General features: G+C 54.1%; 1 protein-coding gene across 7 annotated transcripts in view; it reads left to right on the top strand.

Moving 5' to 3' along the window:
* The window catches only part of WSCD2 (WSC domain containing 2), a 115,512-nt gene that overhangs the window by 85,585 nt on the left and 11,208 nt on the right, over positions 1-18,719 (top strand). For all 7 annotated transcript variants that reach the window (XR_003211644.2, XM_025889305.2, XM_073880992.1 and 4 more), the window contains 3 exons: positions 6,871-6,992; positions 9,545-9,719; positions 14,573-14,737. Coding sequence is in view for 6 of the 7 variants with exons in the window: in XM_025889305.2 (XP_025745090.1) it covers positions 6,871-6,992; positions 9,545-9,719; positions 14,573-14,737 (462 nt within the window). In the remaining variant the exon portion in view is untranslated. The remainder of the gene's footprint in view (positions 1-6,870; positions 6,993-9,544; positions 9,720-14,572; positions 14,738-18,719) is intronic.

Genomic DNA, 18,719 nt, shown 5'->3' with positions numbered 1-18,719 from the left:
GGCTCCTTCGTCCTCTGAAAACCTCACCTTATTTGCTATTCAGAGCATTCAGCTCAGCCCTCCTCTGTAAGCTGGGAGGGTCAGGGGCTCATTAGCAGATACTTAAATGTCAAAGGGAGACCACCTCAGTGGAGCTGGGCTGGCAGAGTTTTCCTTCCCCTTCCCACCCTCGGAGTCTGGCTTCCTGAAGACGGCCTGGCATCTAGGTGTCCAGGCCAGTGGGAGGAAGTCACACAGAGAGATGGCAGGGAAGAGATTGAACTTCTACACCTGCTCTTCCATTTAAGTCTCAGGGCGGGCGGCAAGGAGACAGGTCCATAGACCTTCGCCTGCCCCTTCCACTCTACTTCCGGCTCACCAGGCTCTGCATCTCTGTCTCTGTGTCATCACCCACTATCCAGGCCTCCATTTTAGCCTCGTTGAGGCTCCAAAAGGAGGGGAAACTTACCCAAAATCGAGGAAGGGTGGAGCTGCCTGTGTGACAGGTCAGGGCTCCAAGGTCCAGGGAAGAGAAGCAAAGTGGGTGGCAGAGCCGTGTCTGCTGACCGCTGGGTTTCTGCTCCTTGGCCAGGCACCTCGTCTCGAGCCTGTTGGTTGCAGGGAAGTACTATGGCTTTTGGGTGTGGGGCCAGACTGGACAGCCTCTTCCGGAGCCCCGAGGTCAGGGCCGAGCACCTTGAGGCCCCCTGCAGATGCATGCAGATGTGGCCCCGTCAGCAGTTGGAGCCCCAGACACTGGCATCGGCCTGGGGGTGATGGAGGGCAGAGCACTCGGCCAGGGAGGTCCAGATGCATGTGTGGGCTCACAGGACCCTGAGTGATGCCCTGGTGACCTCAGTTACTCAAGGTCACGTCTGCAAGAGGATGCAGGGGTGACTCCTAGCAGGGGTGACCCCAGAGACCACTGTGGGTGGACGCCAGCTCTCACATGCCCCCGGGCAGACACATGCTGCTGTCCAGAGACCCGTATGTCCAAGGTCCCGTGACACACAGGACCCAGACAGACACCAGTCATGTCCGGCTGTGAGCTCGAGGCGGGGAGGGTCCCCACGCTCTCAGCATCCTGGGGAGAGACTCCGCCCAGGCTGGGCTCACTAGAGGGACCTGCCCCCTCCTGTTCCTCTCTTTTGCATGGTGCACTGGGGAAACAGACATATCTGCTGGAACCTAGGTGCTGGCTATTCAGGGGATTTTAGAGAAATGCCCAACTCCTGGTGGCATTGAGCCTGTCTGGTGGGAGGTTGGCTGAGGCTCAGCCTGGCCCTCTGCTAGGAGACAGGGAGCCCTCCCCTCAGCTACACGGTTGCCAGGCAACCCAGAGAGACCCCCTAGGGTATGTCTCCACCCCATGGTGGTGGCCCCACACCCAGCCGCAGTCACATAGAGATGCCCACATAGACCCCCCATGGCCAGGTTCGCAGTCTTGGTGCTCAGCGTCCGCACACCCACACGGGTCGCTCTGTACTCACTTGGCCACAGTCACGCACACACTGCCTCCTTGTCACACACTCTCTGCACACCTGTCACACCTCCCAGACACATTTTCACTACAGCCGGGCCCACAGCTAACCTCATGGCCGGGCTCTCTTGCCCCACTGATGAACAGACAGATGCTGTCACCCCACAGGTGCTCCGACACACTTGACCCCTTCTAACACAACTCTGACCTCTCCCCGCCTGGTCTCAAGGGAGCGGTAGGGGCATTCAGGAAGGAAGCATCTAGAGGGGAAGAGGAGTTGGGCTTCAGATCTTTACAGTAACCCAGGCCTGCCCCTGTCCTGGAGGGGCCTCCGTGAGCCTCAACCCCAGAATGATTGCCTGTAGCAACCCTCCTGGCCTCAGCCATGACCCAGGGGGCTATAGGACGGTCTCCTGAATGGAACCCCAGTGGGGAAGAGGAAGGTTAACAATTTGAATATGGTTTTGTAGACTCAGGGTCAAGAGCCGGGCGGTTTTGTTTTGTTTCATTTTTGGGTACTTAAAGAAAATCTGACTCCAGTGTCCAGATACCCCAGATTGACAGCCTTGATTTGTGAATGATTAGTGGTCAAAGTGGAATGAGTGTGAAGGGCAGGAGAGGCAGAATAAGCATCACAGTGTTTTGCAAAGGCTAATACGAGGCCCGGGGGTGGCTTCTTAAAAAGGGACAGCCTGGAGAGTGTGAGGCCGTGGAGCTCAGACATTCCTGGGTTCAGAATCCAGAAGCCACTCCTTGTCAGCTGTGTGGCCTTGGGCGAGTCACTCTCCCCCTCTGAGCCTCAGTTTCCCCTTCTGTGTAACGGGGAGAATGAGACCTTCCTTGTAGGGGGACAGGTGTTTCCCCAGTGGCTGGCGCCCGGAGAGCAGCCGATAATACCATCCAGAGCAGAGGAGGTACCTCACTTCAATTCCAAAATCAGCTCTCTGCCTTTTCTGTGCTGGCTGATTTTTGTCAAGTGGTTTCAGCCCTCTGAGCCTTGTTTCTGCATCCGTACAAATGGGGTTGCTTATACCACCACGGCGATGCGAGTGTTCAGCAAGGCCACACGTGGGAGCAGCTCGGCCTGGTTCCCAGCAGACAGCAATGTGGCCGGTACGCGGGAGCCACGGCGATACCAGCTGTACCCCAATATTCCTGTTAAGCACCTAATCATCATAACCACATCATTCTTATTGGAAGAAGCAGGGACTTGGAAGACAGAGCAACCTGGCTTCATTCCACTGTCACTGAACTGCTTGGTGACACCGGAAGGCAGAGAGACTCCTTGAGTCTCCGGCTCCCCATCTATAAGTGGGGAGAGCCACAGCATCTACCCGGGTGGCTGCCGTGAAGAGAGGCCAGGCAGCCAGCATGGAGAGAGAAAGCGAGCTTCCTTCTTCTAGAAGTGAGGCCGTGTCCCTCTGCCCTGGGACCGGGGTGGGTTTCCGGCTAAAGGGGTTTTCCGGTTAAGTGAGGGTCCGTGCACCTACTTTGCGAGTCCCACCTCGTAGCCATGAGTCTTTAGCTCAAATGCCTGACTCCCCTTCCTGGCCTCACCTTGGATGGCACATTCTCTGAGCATCATCGAATCTTCCTCGAGGTGACTGATGAGTTTCCGGGGCTTCCCTCTGAGCACCCTGGGCCACGGGATGGGACACTAGTGGCATTTGGGGTCTGACAGTTCCTCACTTGGGCAGGGTGGAGTGCCACCCTGTCCAGAAGAGAATCTGCATGGTCTGTCCACCTCCCTGCCATTGATACGTGGGAAACTGAGGCCTGGAGGACCTCGGGGTCGGTCCGCGGCACCCTGACCACCCCCAGCCACCACCAGCTCCCTCACCAGCCTGGGGCAATGGCTAAGGACCACGGGGGAGAGAGGACTGGATGGTGCGAGCCTGCGGCGTGCTCTGGAAATAGCTGTTTACCCAAATTCCAGATGTCTTCTCAGTTTGCTAGATTTGCCTCTGCCAGGAGCGACTGCGGGCTACCGGGTGCCAGGTGGTAGGAATAATCACTAGCATGACAGCTGACATTTAAAACGATCACTCCCAAACTCCCTCCCTCCCCCTCCTCCACCATCCTTCTGCCCGGGGAGCAATTCCATGTCCTTCTACCTACACGCAAATTTCAACATACGTGGGTGTGCCAACAGGGAAGTTTGATGTTCTAGACAGACCCGGAGACAGACCTAGATGGAGGTGTACGGTTGTTGCAGCTTGCTTCCCTTTTTCCCAAGGGCTGACATCTTGTTTCTGTGATGATCCGCAGTAAGTTCTTGCCAACAGCGGGTCCTTAGGTTTGTCCCGTAACCTCCCTGTCTGAGCCCTGCTACTCTCAGCTGCACAACCAGAGTCTACTCCAGACCTCTCAGAGTTTTCCAGAAGGGGCCATGAGATGATGTCAGTAAAGTTCCCAGCAGAGTAGATCACACGTGGCAGGCACTCGGTCAATGACACCTACTTCTGTGCTCCTGGTTTTGATCTGCGCTATATGAACGGTGTCCTTGGTTTTCCGTGACAGCTGTGTTCTGGGAAGGTTTGTGCAACTCGAATTTGAGGACAGCTGACCTCAATTTTAAATGAGCATCATGAGCCTTTTGATAAATTTGACAGGGGCATTAAAAAAATTTTTTTAAGATTTATTTATTTATTTCAGAGAGAGAGAACAAGAGAGCATGTGGCGGGGGGGGAGGTATAGAGGGAGAGAGAGAATCCCAAGCGGACTCCGTGCTGATCACAGAGCCTGATGCAGGGCTCGATCTCACAACCCTGAGATCATGACCTGAGCTGAAATCAAGAGTCTGACGCTCAACTGACTTAGCTGCCCAGGTCCCCTAAAAAAATTTTTTTTAAAGATTTATTTATTTGACAGAGGGGGAGAGAGAGAGAGAGAGCATGAGCGAGCATAAGCAGGGGGAGCGGGAGAGGGAGAAGCAGGCTCCCCGCTGAGCAGGGATCCGATGTCAGGGTTCAATCCCAGGACCCCCGGGATCATGACCCGAGCCGAAGGCAGACACTCAACCGACTGAGTCCCCCAGGTGCCCCTAAAAATTTTTTTAATTTGTCTTAATTACATTAAAAATACATATCCACTATAGAAAAAGCTAGAAAAAGGTTTTAAAAAGATGGAAATAAAAATTGCCCATAATGCTACTCTATTAGTCAGCGTTCTCCAGAGAAACAGAATCTGTAGGAGTTTTATATATATGTATATATGTTAGGAGATTTATTTAAGGAATTGGCTCGTGCAGTTGTGGAAGCTGGCAAGCCTAAAATTTGTAGGGCAGACCAGCAGGCTGGGAACTCAGATAGCAGTTAATGCTGCAGCCTTGAGGCAGAATTCCTTCTTCTCTGGGAAACCTCAGGTTTTGCTCTGGAGGCCTTCCACTGATTGGATGAGGCCCACCCACATGCTCAAGGGTAATCCCCTGTAAGTCTCCCTAAAGTCCAGTGCATATAAATGTTAATCACAGCTACAAAATACCTTCACAGCCGCACCTGGACGTATGTTTGATCAAACAACAGGGTGCTGTAGCCTCGCCATGTTGACCTAAAACAACCATCGTGGGGCGCCTGGGTGGCTCAGTCGGTTAAGTGTCTGCCTTCAGCTCAGGTCATGATCTCTGGGTCCTGGGATCGAGCCCTTCGTCCATGTCCAGCTCCCCGCTCAGCAGGGAGCCTGCTTCTCCCTCTCCCTCTGCCCCTCCCCACTGCTTGTGCTCTCTCTCTCAAATAAATCTTTAAAAAACAACAACAACGGAAACAACCATCATGCTTGCTCTTCAGAGATGAGCCTGGTTATCAACATGTCAGCATAGGTCCTTCTAGAGATTAATATTGAGAGATAATTTTTATATAAAATTGATACAGTATGTGGAGTTTCATAGTCTCAGTTTATATTTAACCTCTTGAACACATGTTCTTCTCTCTAAAGTACCCCTGAATGCCATTTGTTATTATTATTTTTTTAAAGATTTTATTTATTTGACAGAGAGAGACACAGCGAGAGAGGGAACACAAGCAGGGGGAGTGGCAGAGGGAGAAGCAGGCTTCCCCGCTGAGCAGGGAGCCCGACGCGGGGCTCGATCCCAGGACCCTGGGATCATGACCTGAGCCGAAGGCAGACGCTTAACGACTGAGCCACCCAGGCGCCCCTTGTTGTTCCATACTTTACCTGTCCAGCGCTTCCTTGTTGGACACCTAGGCTGTGCGCTGTCTTTCACGTGTTGCTTTAACTAAATGCCACCGCGTATATCCTTATTCATAATTATGTGCACCTTCGGCAGGCGCCACAGCAAACCCACCCAAACCCCCTTTACCTGCGGTGACTCTGGGTGGCCAGTGGTTCACACCTGCCCCCTTGGGTGAAAATGACCATTGGCCCAAGAGGAGCAGGCTCTCTAGGACAGCCACTGCAGGACCGACGGTGGTACAGCTCATCCCCCATGCTCGGGGTGGGACCCAGCCAAGGTCACACGCTTGCTTAGCTCCTGCCAGCCCTGCCCTGCTTCCCCCCTGTCCCCTCCTGAGAGCGCACCTCGATAAAACACCGTCTCAGGTGCTGCTTCTAGGAAACCTGACCCAAGGCAGTATCTCTGAGTAGGGTTTTGGGGTGACTGCTGTGGCCTCCACAGATTTCCTGTTGTGTGTGCCTGGGGTGTTTCCCCGATTTGGTTATCTTCAAGGCAGTCCCTCCTGCACATCAGTCCCTTGTAGCCTGTAGATGCTCAGCACTGGTGGGCAGAGACTCCTGAGGCCCAGGAGGGTGGGAGGGAGAGGGCACCCGGCGCTGTGAGGAGGAGAGACAGGATAGCCCTGGGTACCTCGCTTCCCTCGATCCTCAAACGGCCATCTCCCGATGCGATTGTGAAAATCCTCCATGACATCTGTCACGTCCCTGAACGGGGAGTAACCATTGTTGACCATGAGGAGGCAAGGCCCAGGAAGGCTGGCAAAGAAAAGGGAGCCATGTGGCCCCACCAGAACATCTCAGTGACCTGGGCTGTCGACAGTGTTGCCAGGGCTGAGGAGAGCACTTTGAATTTTTCTGCTGATTAGTCTCCATTTTGGTTCACTGTGTGACCTTGGGCAAGACGCTTGCCTTCTCTGGGCTTTCATTTAAAAGCTCTTTCTGGGGCGCCTGCGTGGCTCAGTGGCTAAGCGTCAGCCTTCAGCTCAGGTCATGATCCCAGGGTCCTGGGATCAAGTCCTGCATCGGGCTCCCTGCTCGGCGGGGAGTCTGCCTCTCCCTCTGCCTCTGCCCCTACCCCCCAGCTGGTGCGCACACGCTCGCTCTCTCTCTCTCAAATAAATAAATAAAATTGTTTAAAAAATAAATAAATAAAAGTGCTTTCTTCAGAAGGTGGTTCTCCAGCTGAGATCTGACTCCTGCTTTCCTCTCCGGCTCTCCAGATGGGAGCGCGGTCTTCCGTGGCTGCTTCCGCAGGCCCGACAACCTCTCCCTGGCCTTGCCCGTGACGGCCGCCATGCCGAACATGTCCGTGGACAAGTGCGTGGACCTCTGCACCGAGAAGGTGAGCCCGGGGTCCTGCTCACAGAACTCCAGGGAGGGGCGGTGTGGAACAGGTGCAGGAAGGGGGGGGGCTTGGCAGCAGCCCAGCCGGGACGAGGGGGTCATCTCTGTGATCTGTGACACGGGAAAGGGACACGACGGTTTCATGTGGATCAAAGGGGTAGAGGTGCCTTGGGGTCGATTTCTTTCCCTCTGAGGAGGTGTGTTTGTTCTAATTGTCGGGAATGCTCAGCAATGAGGTTAACGCCCACAAGCGCGAGTAAAAGATTATCAGGGAAAGGCAAGGGCAGCCCCACAATGGGACAGAGTGAGCTCCCCATCACTGGAGGCATGCAAGTAGAGTCAGGGCAGATGTGGCATCCAGAACTTCAGGCGTTGGACTGAAGTTGGACTAGATGACTTGTGGGTCCTTTCTCAGCCTGAGATCCTTCCTCCCTGGCCAGACAGTGAACTCCACAAGAGTAGGGCCTGTGCCTTGAACACTGGTGCCCTCCCAGTACCCAGAGCAGGGCTAGGCATATCGTTGGCACTCAGTGATGTCCGAGGAGCTCTGGCCTTCTTTCAAGATGAGCTCATTACATGAGGGGCCAAAGAACCACCCCTTCCCCACCACAAAAACGTGGTTGCCCATTTCATTCATTTGCTTGGCTAATATTATCGAGAAACTACTTTGTGCCAGGCCCCCATGCTCAGTGCTGGGGATGCAGGGTCAACCAGATGTAGTGTCTGTCCTCAAAGATGCTGGCACTTGCTGGGGGCCTGCCTTGTGGCCCCTGCCGGATGCTCAAGCCTGCCCCCCAACTCCCAAATGCCCCACCTGCTCTGAGTTGCGCTGCTTGGCCCAACCCTCATCGAGTCTCCCAATGCATGAAGCACCCTCGCACGAAGCAGGATTGCTGAGAGGCTGTTGCTTACTGAGCACGTCCTCCATGCAGGCCTCTCACCACGGGTCTCAGTTTACCTCTCACGTGAAGGCTTGGAGTTGAGGATTTTCCGCCCCATTTCACAGATGACAAAACCAATGCCCAAACAGGTGAAGTCACTTGCCCAAGCTCGTAGCACAAGCAACTAGGGCTGACACCTGGGCCTGCCTCGGCATCTACACTCTGAATTTCGGAGCTACCCTAGAGAGGCTGCCAGAGCCATTCAGGGGCAGCCAGGCAACTTCAAGTCACCAAGCATTTCCTGAGCGCTTACTCTGCTCCTAAGAGGCATCCTGGAAGGTCAGGGAGGAAGTTCTTAAGTTGAGGAGGTTAGACCAGCTTTTGATCCAGCTTTTTCTCCCGGGCGGGAATGCCCCTCCCCCACAGCATCCCCTCCCCACTGAGAAATGGACATTTCTCAGTCCTTGATGACCCTGGAGCCGGCAGATCAGCTGCAGGTGGGACGCAAACACGGGAGACAATGAAGTCCCGGGCAAAACAGCGTAACAAAGGCTCAGACTGTACACAGGACTGGAGGGAAGCGAGGGTGTGTGGGTGGACAGGAAGGCCCCTCTGCAAAGCTCCCTCTTCCAGTTTCTTCTGATCTCCTTAGGGGTCATAGGAGAAAAATTGAGGGGAGTACGTGGGCGGGGGTACAGAGCTGCCTGGGCCACGGGGTGGAGGGTAGCAGATTTAGGCTATCAGCGGAGGCTCGATATGTATCACCTGTTGGAAATGCCATCGGTCATGGCCCACACAGACCCATCTGCGTACCAGCATTTCTCTCTCCCTCTGCTCTGCAGCTAAGAGGTAAAGTTCCTTTTTAATACGTGTTAGGAAGAAACCGAACCTACTGTGCAAAATCCGCTGGATTGGCCCCCGAGGTGTGATCTTGGTTTATTACTAGCTTATTTGTATCGGGGAGGATTCAGGGCTGCGGGTCTGGAGTATAAGCGAAGTGGACAAAGGACAGCCCCCTGCCTTCCGAACCTGAGTCCCACCTTGCTCCGGCTTAGCTGCTCCACAGAATAAAGCAGATAGGAGCAGCTGTCCCCACGAAGAGCGAAGAGCGTAGCTAACGTGGGGATCCATATCCTCTTTGGCTTAAAAGAACCGGCTCAGGCGGCTTTTCCCAAGGCGTGGGCTTCGTGTCACTCTGAGACCTGGGGATTTCCGGTGGCAGGGCGCAGGACGGTGAGAAAAGCAGTTTCTTTTCAGTCTCCTTTCCAGCCCTCCAGGAGAAAGCTCCGCGCTCAGGTGTCTTAAACACCTCTCAACCCTCCACGAGTCTCCCCTTTGCAGGAAGAGCAGAGCCCACCTGGGCTCTTCTTGGCAGGGCCTCCTTAGAAAGTAATTACATTGTATTCTTTCTATAGTATTTGAGGTTAGAGCGTGGAAATGTACCGAAGTGCGGGTTTCATTTGTCAATTATACCTTAATTAAGCTGAAAAGAAACGATAGCCTGGGAGGTGCGCAAATGGGGCAGACTCGTTAAAGTGAAGTTGGGGGACCCTCATGCTGGGGGGAGCGGTGGAGAAGGGGACGTTTGGAACACCAGCCCTGCTCTGCATGGGGAGTCGGGGCAGTCCGGGGATTTCAGGACATTCTTCCTTCCCGCCTCCCCCTGCAGGAGTACCCACTGGCCGCTCTCGCGGGCACTGCCTGCCACTGCGGGTTCCCCACCACGCGGTTCCCCCTCCACGAGAGGGAGGACGAGCAGCTCTGTGCCCAGAAGTGCAGCGCGGAGGAGTTTGAGAGCTGTGGGACTCCCCGTTACTTCATCGTGTACCAGACACAGGTCCAAGGTAAGCCGGGGCTCCCCCGGCGGAACCCTCTCCCGGATGCTCTCCGGTGGCTTCCCTCCCAGAGGGGCCCCGGCCAGCCCAGCGCATCCCGTCCCACTGGGGCTGAGCAGGACAGGGGGGCAAGGGCAGGGCTGGGGAACTTGGCCTGGCTCAGGGACGACAACAGAGACAAGGGCCCCAGGCAAGGGGTGTCGGGTTCCAGAGACCCTCATCTCTGTCCCTCCTACTGAGCCCCCACCTTGGTGGCTCTTCTCCCATCGTGAAGGCGGTGAGATTGAGTGTAATGTCAGCTGGGCTGGGAGTGGGGGACCCGGGTGACCAACCCAGAGCTACAGCAGGATCCCGGGCAAGTCTCTTCACCTTTCTGAGCCTCAGTTTCCCCATCTGTAAAATGTAGTGGTAGATTGTTGACCTCCAGGAGCCCTTTCAATTCTAGGATTCTATCCATTTATTTATAGAAATCTTCTCTTTCTCCACCTTCCGTCCCCCTCCCTTTGCTGGTGGGAACTCTGCTTCCCGCTTGGCTCCTCGCCCATCTCTGGGGGCTGCCGGCCCGTGGTGGTGGCAGCGCTGAGGGTCTCTCGAGGACGTTCTTGGTGCCGGAGTCCGTGTTGAGTTTTTAGTTCACACTTTCTCACTGAAGCCCCTCGGCTCTCCTGGGCGGTGGGAATAATTATCACGGCCGCTTTACAGGCAGGGAAACTGACACGGAACAGTTAAGGGCCTTGCCTGAGGTCACACTGCTTATAAAATTTCTAGCCGAAAGCCATTTCCTCTGACCGAGGCATCATGAAGGGCGGGTGGCGCTTAGAGAGGTGCTTTGCTGGGACACTCCATCCGAAGGAAACCCCTGAAGGGTTACCCCAGTATCTGAATATGTGGACCACCTACTATGCGCTGGTCCTGTGCCCCATCTCACTGAATGATGTAAAGCCCACAATAAGCCTACAGTCAGGGAAACATCATCCCTACTCCCTGAAGCCTGGAGACGCAATAAAATACGATTGGGCTAGACCTCCTCTTCCTCTCCCAGGAACCGGGCCTCCATGTACAGTTGGGCAGGTTGTGTACTGCACAGTCATAACCTGTAGGAAAAGTGGTACCCGAAAGCCAGCCCAAGCTCTGCACTCTGGATAGCAGTGCCTCTGCCCAGAGGAAGGGGAGGGGGCCTTTTTCTGATGGGTACAAAAGTGTCAAAAGAGCTAGTGGCAGCCCCATCAAGAGCTCGTACCCTATTTGGTCTTGACGGGGGTACCAGTGGTAGCCGCCTGTGGCTCCTTCTGTGGCACTTAAAGTCCTGCTAAGAGCCCAGTGAGCAGGAATCTGGTAGGTGCGGCTCTTGGCTTTGTTTATAGTCCAGCGAGGAGGGATGAACATTTGTTTGCTTTTAGGACGTGTTGGTTACTCTGTGCAGAACCGGGTTGCCCTAGCCTAAGGGAGAGTCATGCACAGATTAATTATTCCATGACCGTGAATGGCTTTGATGTGGATGGAACAGACATTGGAGCCTTTTCAAAAGCAGATAAAGAGCCCCTAATTGATGGCTTTGCTCATTCCCTGGGCCACGTCCCCAGGCCAAAACTGTTCTTCAGTTTTTCCACATCAGGCGTGCAGTCCCTCACACCAGCGAGGTCCGTGGTTTATTAGGTTGCCAAGAGCCTGGTCCACACGGCTGCCATTTATCCTGCATTTGCTGCGTGCTAAACCCTGCCGGGAATGGAATTATCGAACACCTACTGTGTGCCAGGCACCATCTAAGCCCTTGAGACTGAATTAACTCTTTCAGTACTCACAGTGACCTAGGTGCCACTATTATTCCTCTTTCACAAATGTTCGAAAATTCTAAACACTTACAAATGTTCTAACATTTACCAAAGCTCTGAAATGACGATCTTACAACTTGGCACAGAGAGGTTGGGTAGCTGGGCCCTAGTGGCACAGTTAGGACAGGGCAGAGCTGGGCTGCAGACCCAGGTGGGGTCTGGATCCTGGGCTGTGCTCCGAACCACAACTTCTTGGTATACTTTGAAAATGCTTCGCACGGACCCTCCTTTTCCTCCTGTAAGGTGATGAGCCCCATTTTTCAGGAGGAAACGGGCTCCGAGAGGGGGAGCGCCTTGGAGTAAGACCCAGCTCTGTCCGATTCCAAAGCCCCAAAGCAGGAGGTCAAAGTCCTGCTTTGATTTACGGAGCTTTTTTTTTCAGGGCTGAAATAAACTTTCTTTTTTCGGACTGAAAACAACAGCCTTTACCTTGGAGTGGGTCTTGGCCTCCCAGGCAGCATTTGAATGGAGAATGCTGTTTTCTGGAGAAATTGAGGGCCGGGTTTGTTGTTTTCTTTTTTCTCCCTCCCAACATCTTGTGATGGGGAAAAAAAATGTCAAACCTCCAGAAAAAAAACTGGAATCACACCATGAATGCCCATAATGCATCCCGTAGGCTTTACGTTTGCCAACATTTTGTTATGTTGACTTGATCATCCATCTCTCCGTTTCCCCATCCCTAGATCCTTCTTATTTTTTTCATGCATTTCAAAGGACCGTTGACCCTTGAAAGACACGGAGGTTAGGGGTGATGTTGACCCCCCGCCAGCGCAGTTGAAAAATCCACTTTTTTTTTTTTTTTTTTAAGTAATCTCTGTGCTCGGCGTGAGACTTGAACTCACAAGCTGGAGATCAAGAGTTGCATGCTCTTCCAACTGAGCCAGCCAGGTATCCCCACATCTGACTTTGGACTCCCCAAAAACTTAACTCCTAACAGCCTACTGTTGATCAGAAGCCATACTGATAACACTGATAATGGGCAGTTAACCTCCATTTTGTATGTTACCTATATTATACACTGTATCTCAATAAGTAAGCTGGAGAAAAGAAAAATGTTATTAAGAAAATCTTAAGGGGGCGCCTGGGTGGCTCAGTTGGTTAAGCGACTGCCTTCGGCTCAGGTCATGATCCTGGAGTCCCGGGATCAAGTCCCACATCGGGCTCCCTGCTCAGCGGGGAGTCTGCTTCTCCCTCTGACCCTCTTCCCTCTCTTGCTCTCAGTCTCTCATTCTCTCTCTCAAATAAATAAAATCTTTAAAAAAAAAAAAAAGAAAATCTTAAGGAAAACACATTGATGGTAGGGTATTAGATTTATTAAAAAAACTCTTGCACAGTTCAGACCCAGGTTGTTTGAGGGTCAACTGTAAATTGCAACCATTTTACATGTCAGTGTACATATCCTTAATTATAATTCAATATTTGCTGTTTTTGATTTTTTAAAAATTTTTTTGAATTTTGCAATTTGATTTTTTTCTTAAAGATTTTATTTATTTGACAGAGTGCGAGCACACGCACAAGCTGGGGAGCGAGCGGCAGGCAGAGGGAGAGGGAAAAGCAGGCTCCCCCCGCTGAGCAGGGTCGGGGGGAGGGCACGTGGGGCTCGATCCCAGGACCCTAGGATCATGACCTGAGCTGAAGGCAGACGCTTAACCGACCGAGGCACCCAGGTGCCCTGCTAATGATTTTTTAAAGTAACATTTACATAGCGTGGAATGCACAGATTTTTAAGGGTATTATGCAAAGACAATTGGATAATCTGTACCCCTATCAAAACATAAGACAAGCAAGTTACATACCTAGGCTTCTTCTGCAGTGTGTTTCCAGGAAAACCATTCCCAGACACCTACTTGGCTTCAACAAAGACAAAGACCGGATTTATTTTTCCCAAAGTCTGCTCTGAACAGACTGAACCTGGCTGGGGTGGCGGGGGTGGGGGGAGCTGGGGCCCCCTGGCTGGAAGTCACAGCATGAGGAGGTGTGGTCGATCGGCACTAATGTGTGAGCCCCGTGTTAACACACCCTCCCTCCTAAGACCCTCCTGAGAGCACCACTGTTGTCAGTGGTCCCATTTTATAGGCGAGGAAACTGAGGCTCAGACCCATCATTTTTCCCAGGGCGCCCGGCAGACAGGTGGCAGAATTGGAATTTCAATTTAGGAACTCAGACGTTTCCCTTGATGGGCTGTTATGAGTGTGGCTCACAGTAAGATCTCGGTAACGGCGGGTCCTGCAGGACGGGAAAGACCACCCTGGGAGGAATTCTGCGAAGGGCAGGATGGGGGCTGGTGGCAGAGGCTGCAAGGAGCGCTGACCGGTGCCCCCAGCGGGACTGGCTCTGTGCATGAGCGGGGCGGAGCCCAGAGGGGCGCCCCTGCGAGCAAAGGAGGAGGAGAAGGTGGAATGGCGAGTGTGGACAGCTCAGTCGGAGGTGGGATGGGAATGGGGTGAGGACAGAGAGTGGTTCCTCGAAAGAGATTTTTGTAGTGATGGCGTGATTTTTTCATGTGTGAATGCAGATGTGATGGAGCCAGCGGGGTGAGAGAGAAGCGGGGGATCGGGGAGGAGGGAGGAGGTGGGGGCCCAGGCATGAGGACCCCTCAAGGTGCAAGAGAACCTGAGGGAAGGCCCAGCACAGGGGACTCTGCAGTGGAAGAGGGAGAGGAGAGAATCCTAGATCGGGGGTTCCAGCCCTGCTTCCTCACTCTGGGCCAATGACCTCGATCCTCGGTTACCACAAAGGGACAGCAGACCTGTCGTCTCCCCTGCCACGGTTCCCCTGCCCCTGAGCCCACCAGACTGCCTGCCCCCCACACGCTCTTCCTTCCCTCCTGCTCCCCGGGGGAATAGGGCTGTTCCCCGCTCCCAGCCCTCATGTCCGCCCTGTGATGAGGAACCGTTTTCCTCCTTTTAACCATGAGGAAGTCACCCTGGGCCGCCTGGCTGGGAAGGGGGCGGGGCGTGAGACTCGCACCTGGTCCTTCTGGTCCGGCTCCATCCGCCCCCGCCCCCGATTGTGTCCTGCCTTTGGCAGACAACCGCTGCATGGACAGAAGGTTCCTCCCAGCCAAGTCCAAGCAGCTCATCGCTCTGGCCAGCTTCCCCGGCGCTGGCAACACGTGGGCTCGCCACCTCATCGAGCTGGCCACCGGCTTCTACACTGGCAGCTACTACTTCGATGGTTCTCTCTACAACAAAGGTGAGGAGGCCAGTGGGGAGCAGAGGGGACCCACCGGGAGGGCAGGGGAAGACCCTTCTCGAGTGCCTACTGTGTGCCACTCAGCTCGCCCGGGCGTGGTTGCTAAGACCTGCTGTGTGCTTGGTACCTTGCCTCCATGTACACCCCACAAACATCGCCTGGGCAGCATCTGTTCAATAACGGGCATGGATCAAGCACCTACTGTGCACGTGCCACCTCCTCTCGCCGGTTAGGGCACCACAAACATGCCTTGAGCGCCTACTCTAGGCAGGTCCCTCCCTGCGGACGTTGAATGGCCAGCAACTCTATGCTATATACAGAGGGACAAAACTAGGTTCATTTGAGGGGACATTTACTGAGCACCTACTATGCGTCAGGTGTCTTATCTACCCGGAAGCCAGTGGTATCCAGGCAGAGTCTGGAATGGGCTTACGGATGTTTACTGAGCACCGCTGTGCTCCGGACATACTTCCTAAGTGTGGTCTCCCAGCAGACATTTATGCAGCGCCGACTGTGTGTCAGGAGCTTCGTGTAGGTTCAGATGGCCACGGACAGACTTCCTTGGCCCACCTCCTGGGTGCCAAGAGCTGTGCTAGATGCTCCATTTTTAGTTAGCTCTGCGTCGGACGTAGGACGTGGTACCATTTCCCAGATGCAAACACCGAGGCTTGGAGAGAAGAGGTAACTTACTCCAAGTCACACAGATTGTTTTCAATGGGCTGGTGAGGGATTCTACCCTAGGGTGTCCCAGTTTCAAAGCCCACATTCTTACAGTTCCCATCACCCAGGCAAGAAGGCCCTGGGGGTTCTTACTGGGGAACTGAAAACCATGGGTGTAATGCCCATTGGATGTGAGGCCCCCTCCCAGGTCTGGCAGAGGGGACTATCAAGGAAGCAGTTCTGTTTGTGAGAGGTTTTGTCTATACGTGGAGCAGCCCGGGGCCGTGGGTGTTTGTGTCTGTAAACCAGACGAAGACCCCCTTCCTGGCTGTGTGACTTTGAGCAAGTTTCTGCACCTCTCTGATCCTGCATCATCATGCGCAATTCAGAGATCACAGTATGTACCTGGTGAGGTCATGGTGGAAGTTAATGAGTTGCTATGTGTAATAACCTTAGCCCAGAGTAAGTGTGCCATCAGTGTAGGCTGTGACTAGTACGGTCTGGGGGCCAGGCACTGGCCAGGCGCAGCTGGTGTTGACATCCCTGAATCCCAGTTCAGGGAGAGCCACGGGGGCATCCGTCTGAGGGTGAGAAGTGGGAGGGAGGAAGGTCAAGAAGGATGGAAAGGGGCAGGTTGAAGGATGGAGTTAGCAAGGGGTGTAGGGTCTGCCTTAGAATCCCCACTTTTTGTATGCGGATGAATTTTTAGTTTTGGCGTAAGCCATCATTTATTGAGCACGTACTATGTTAGAGGCTCCACGCTGAGGGTTTGTCACTCTTATACCAGGATTTGAACCCAGGCTTGGCTGGCAGCAGTATCTACACTTTTAAACACCATGTCGTGCTGCCTTTATGGGGGCTGCTGGGAGGAACCCAGGCAGAGTCTGGAATCTCTCTGGCTTGTCCGGGAGAGTGGCAGGGAGAAGCAGACTCAGGAAGCATCCCATGGCTGGCCCACATCCTAACCTTCCTGGGGCTGGGGCAAGAAACCTCTTCATGGAACTCTAGAATGTTACAAATATTTGGGTCCTTCAGGATCATCAGTCCAGGGATGCAAAGTGGTTTCATCTCATGTGTCCGTTCCTGTGAACCCCTGTTTTAGATCGATGTGTTAAGAAGGATTCTGAGGTTCTCTTGTCTTTCAGAAACAAAGTGCCTTAATCTAGTAGTGATGCCTGTTGAGGGAGTAGAAGGGGGAATGGTGGGCTATGTGCCAGATATTAGCACCTCTGATCTAACTCCACCTCCTAACTTCAGACAAAGGGAAACAATCTTAAGAGGATGTCAGGGGCTTGAAATCTTCAGACTGAACTCTGTTACTTATCAGGTATGGGACCTTAGGCAAGATTTCTTTACTTCTCTGAGGTTCAGTTTCCCCATTTATAATACGGGGATGTCAATAGTGAACACACAGTGGCTTTGAAAAAAATATATAAGACAGTGTGTGTGAGGCTATGGTGTTAAAATAGCATCAGTCCGTCCTGCTAACCCCAAGTCCCTCCGCACATCACCTTTGCAGCTGAGAGACACTTAGCTTAAGGAAGTCCTCAAACCCTGCGGGGTGGAGCATGGGGGCGGGATTTGCCCCACTGGCTGGCCGATCTGCTGCCCCTCTAGCACATCAGACTCCAGGTAGGAGGAGGTCTTCATAGTTTGAAAGCATGCTAGCCATGTGCACGCGGCTTTCCTCTCCCTGGGACATCGGTCCCTGCCCCCACCCCATCCTAGCTCTTCTGCCTGGAAACCTGCTCCCCAAGCCGCAGGTCACACCCCCTTTGCAGTATCTCTGGCAGACCCACGTGTCCTCCTGTCTCATTTTCCTCGTACCCAGGGCCCTCCTCCATCGTGGTCCTTATTATTATGAATACGTCACGTCACTGTTGTTAATACTAAGCATCGTGGGTGTTTATTGCATGTCTGCAATGGGCCCAGCTCCGGGGTGGGTGCTTTATATATTTTGTGATTCAGGCTTGGGCGGGGGTGTGCAGAAGTGGACAGGACTCCCCCAAGAGGAACGGAGGGAGTCCCAGGCAGAGGCCATGGGGGTGGGCAGAGAGTTAGGGGCAGCAGGGAGGAGGCAACAGTGGGATCGGTCGGTGACCCAGTTTGGTGGCCCTGGACGGTGGGAGAGGTGAGGGCTGGGAGCGTGATGCGGGAGGGGCAGCCAGGACTGGCTAGGCAAGGGCCCTGAATGCACCCTCTCCTGGGGTCACAGGCCCGGCGGGGAGTGGGGTTTGGAGGGATTTCAGGCCGAGGAGTGGTGTGCTGAGATGGGCATGTGTGAAATACCCTCTGGCCACAGAGCTTGGATAGGATGTTCAGCTGCAGGGACAGCAGTGGGGACGACGGAACAGTGGGAAGGGCATTGGGAGCCCATGATTGGAAGTGGGCGGCCTTGGTGATGGGCCCGGAGGGGGTGGTTTCTGTAGGATGAGCTGATGATCCAGGGACTCGGGCCGATGGGAGGATGTTTGCGTTTCCTCCCTTGTCCCTGCCGCTAACTAGCTGGCTAACCCCCACCCCGGCTTGAAACCTCGATCTCATCCTCTGTAACAAGATTGCGTTGGGTGCGTGACCCCCAGGGCCCTCGTAGGTCTGATGGGCTGCTTGGCACTTTCTCTGCAACCCTCTCTTCTCCCATCCTGGCAGCAGCCTGCCCCACTGAGGGACTGCTGAGTGAAGGAGGGATGGAGGGAGAGCCTGAGCGGGTGGGCGGCTGGATTCTCCCCTCCTGGCATCCGAGTGTCTGTACCACTTGGGTTCTGCCTCCTCTTCCCATTACCCAGAGAGGCTGGTCATCTGAAAAACACGATTTTCTTGGTGTCTCTGTCCCTCTGTCTGTCTCTCCTTCTTGGTCTTGCTCTGTCTCCCTCTTTTTCCTTCCTTGTGTCTCTCTCTGATCTTTTTCTTACTTTGTTTCTGTGTCTGCTTCTCCCCCCTCCCCTCTCCCTCCCTAGGCCTCCTGTCCCTTTTCTGTCCCTCTCCCCATCTCAGGGACCCCGCTGGCCCCGAGTGCAGGCTCCAGCTCTGTGGCCTGAAAGAATGCAGAGGCAGGAGGGTCTGGGGTGACTGCCCAGAGTTGGCAGGGCCCTTCTCTGCTCCTGGGGGCCCACAGATGCGGCAGGGTATCCATGAGGCAGCCCCTCGGCCCAGGCCCAGGACCAGGATTCCTGAGGACTGCCTCAAAATAGAGCCCATCAGCCCTGGAGGACCAGCAGCTTCCCGGGTATCCGTGTGCAGAGCCAGGGTGGGGGGCCTTTCCTGCCCTTCTCCACGACGGCTTCCTTAACGGCAAAATGCACAGGCAACTGTCATAGTGGCG

The sequence above is a fragment of the Callorhinus ursinus genome, unplaced genomic scaffold, assembly GCF_003265705.2.
Source record: "Callorhinus ursinus isolate GAN/ISIS: 27379988/994484 unplaced genomic scaffold, GSC_fseal_2.0 scaffold41, whole genome shotgun sequence".
NCBI lineage: Eukaryota > Metazoa > Chordata > Mammalia > Carnivora > Otariidae > Callorhinus > Callorhinus ursinus.
The sequence above is the reverse complement of the archived record's forward strand: the minus strand, read 5'-3'. Positions and strand labels throughout refer to the sequence as shown.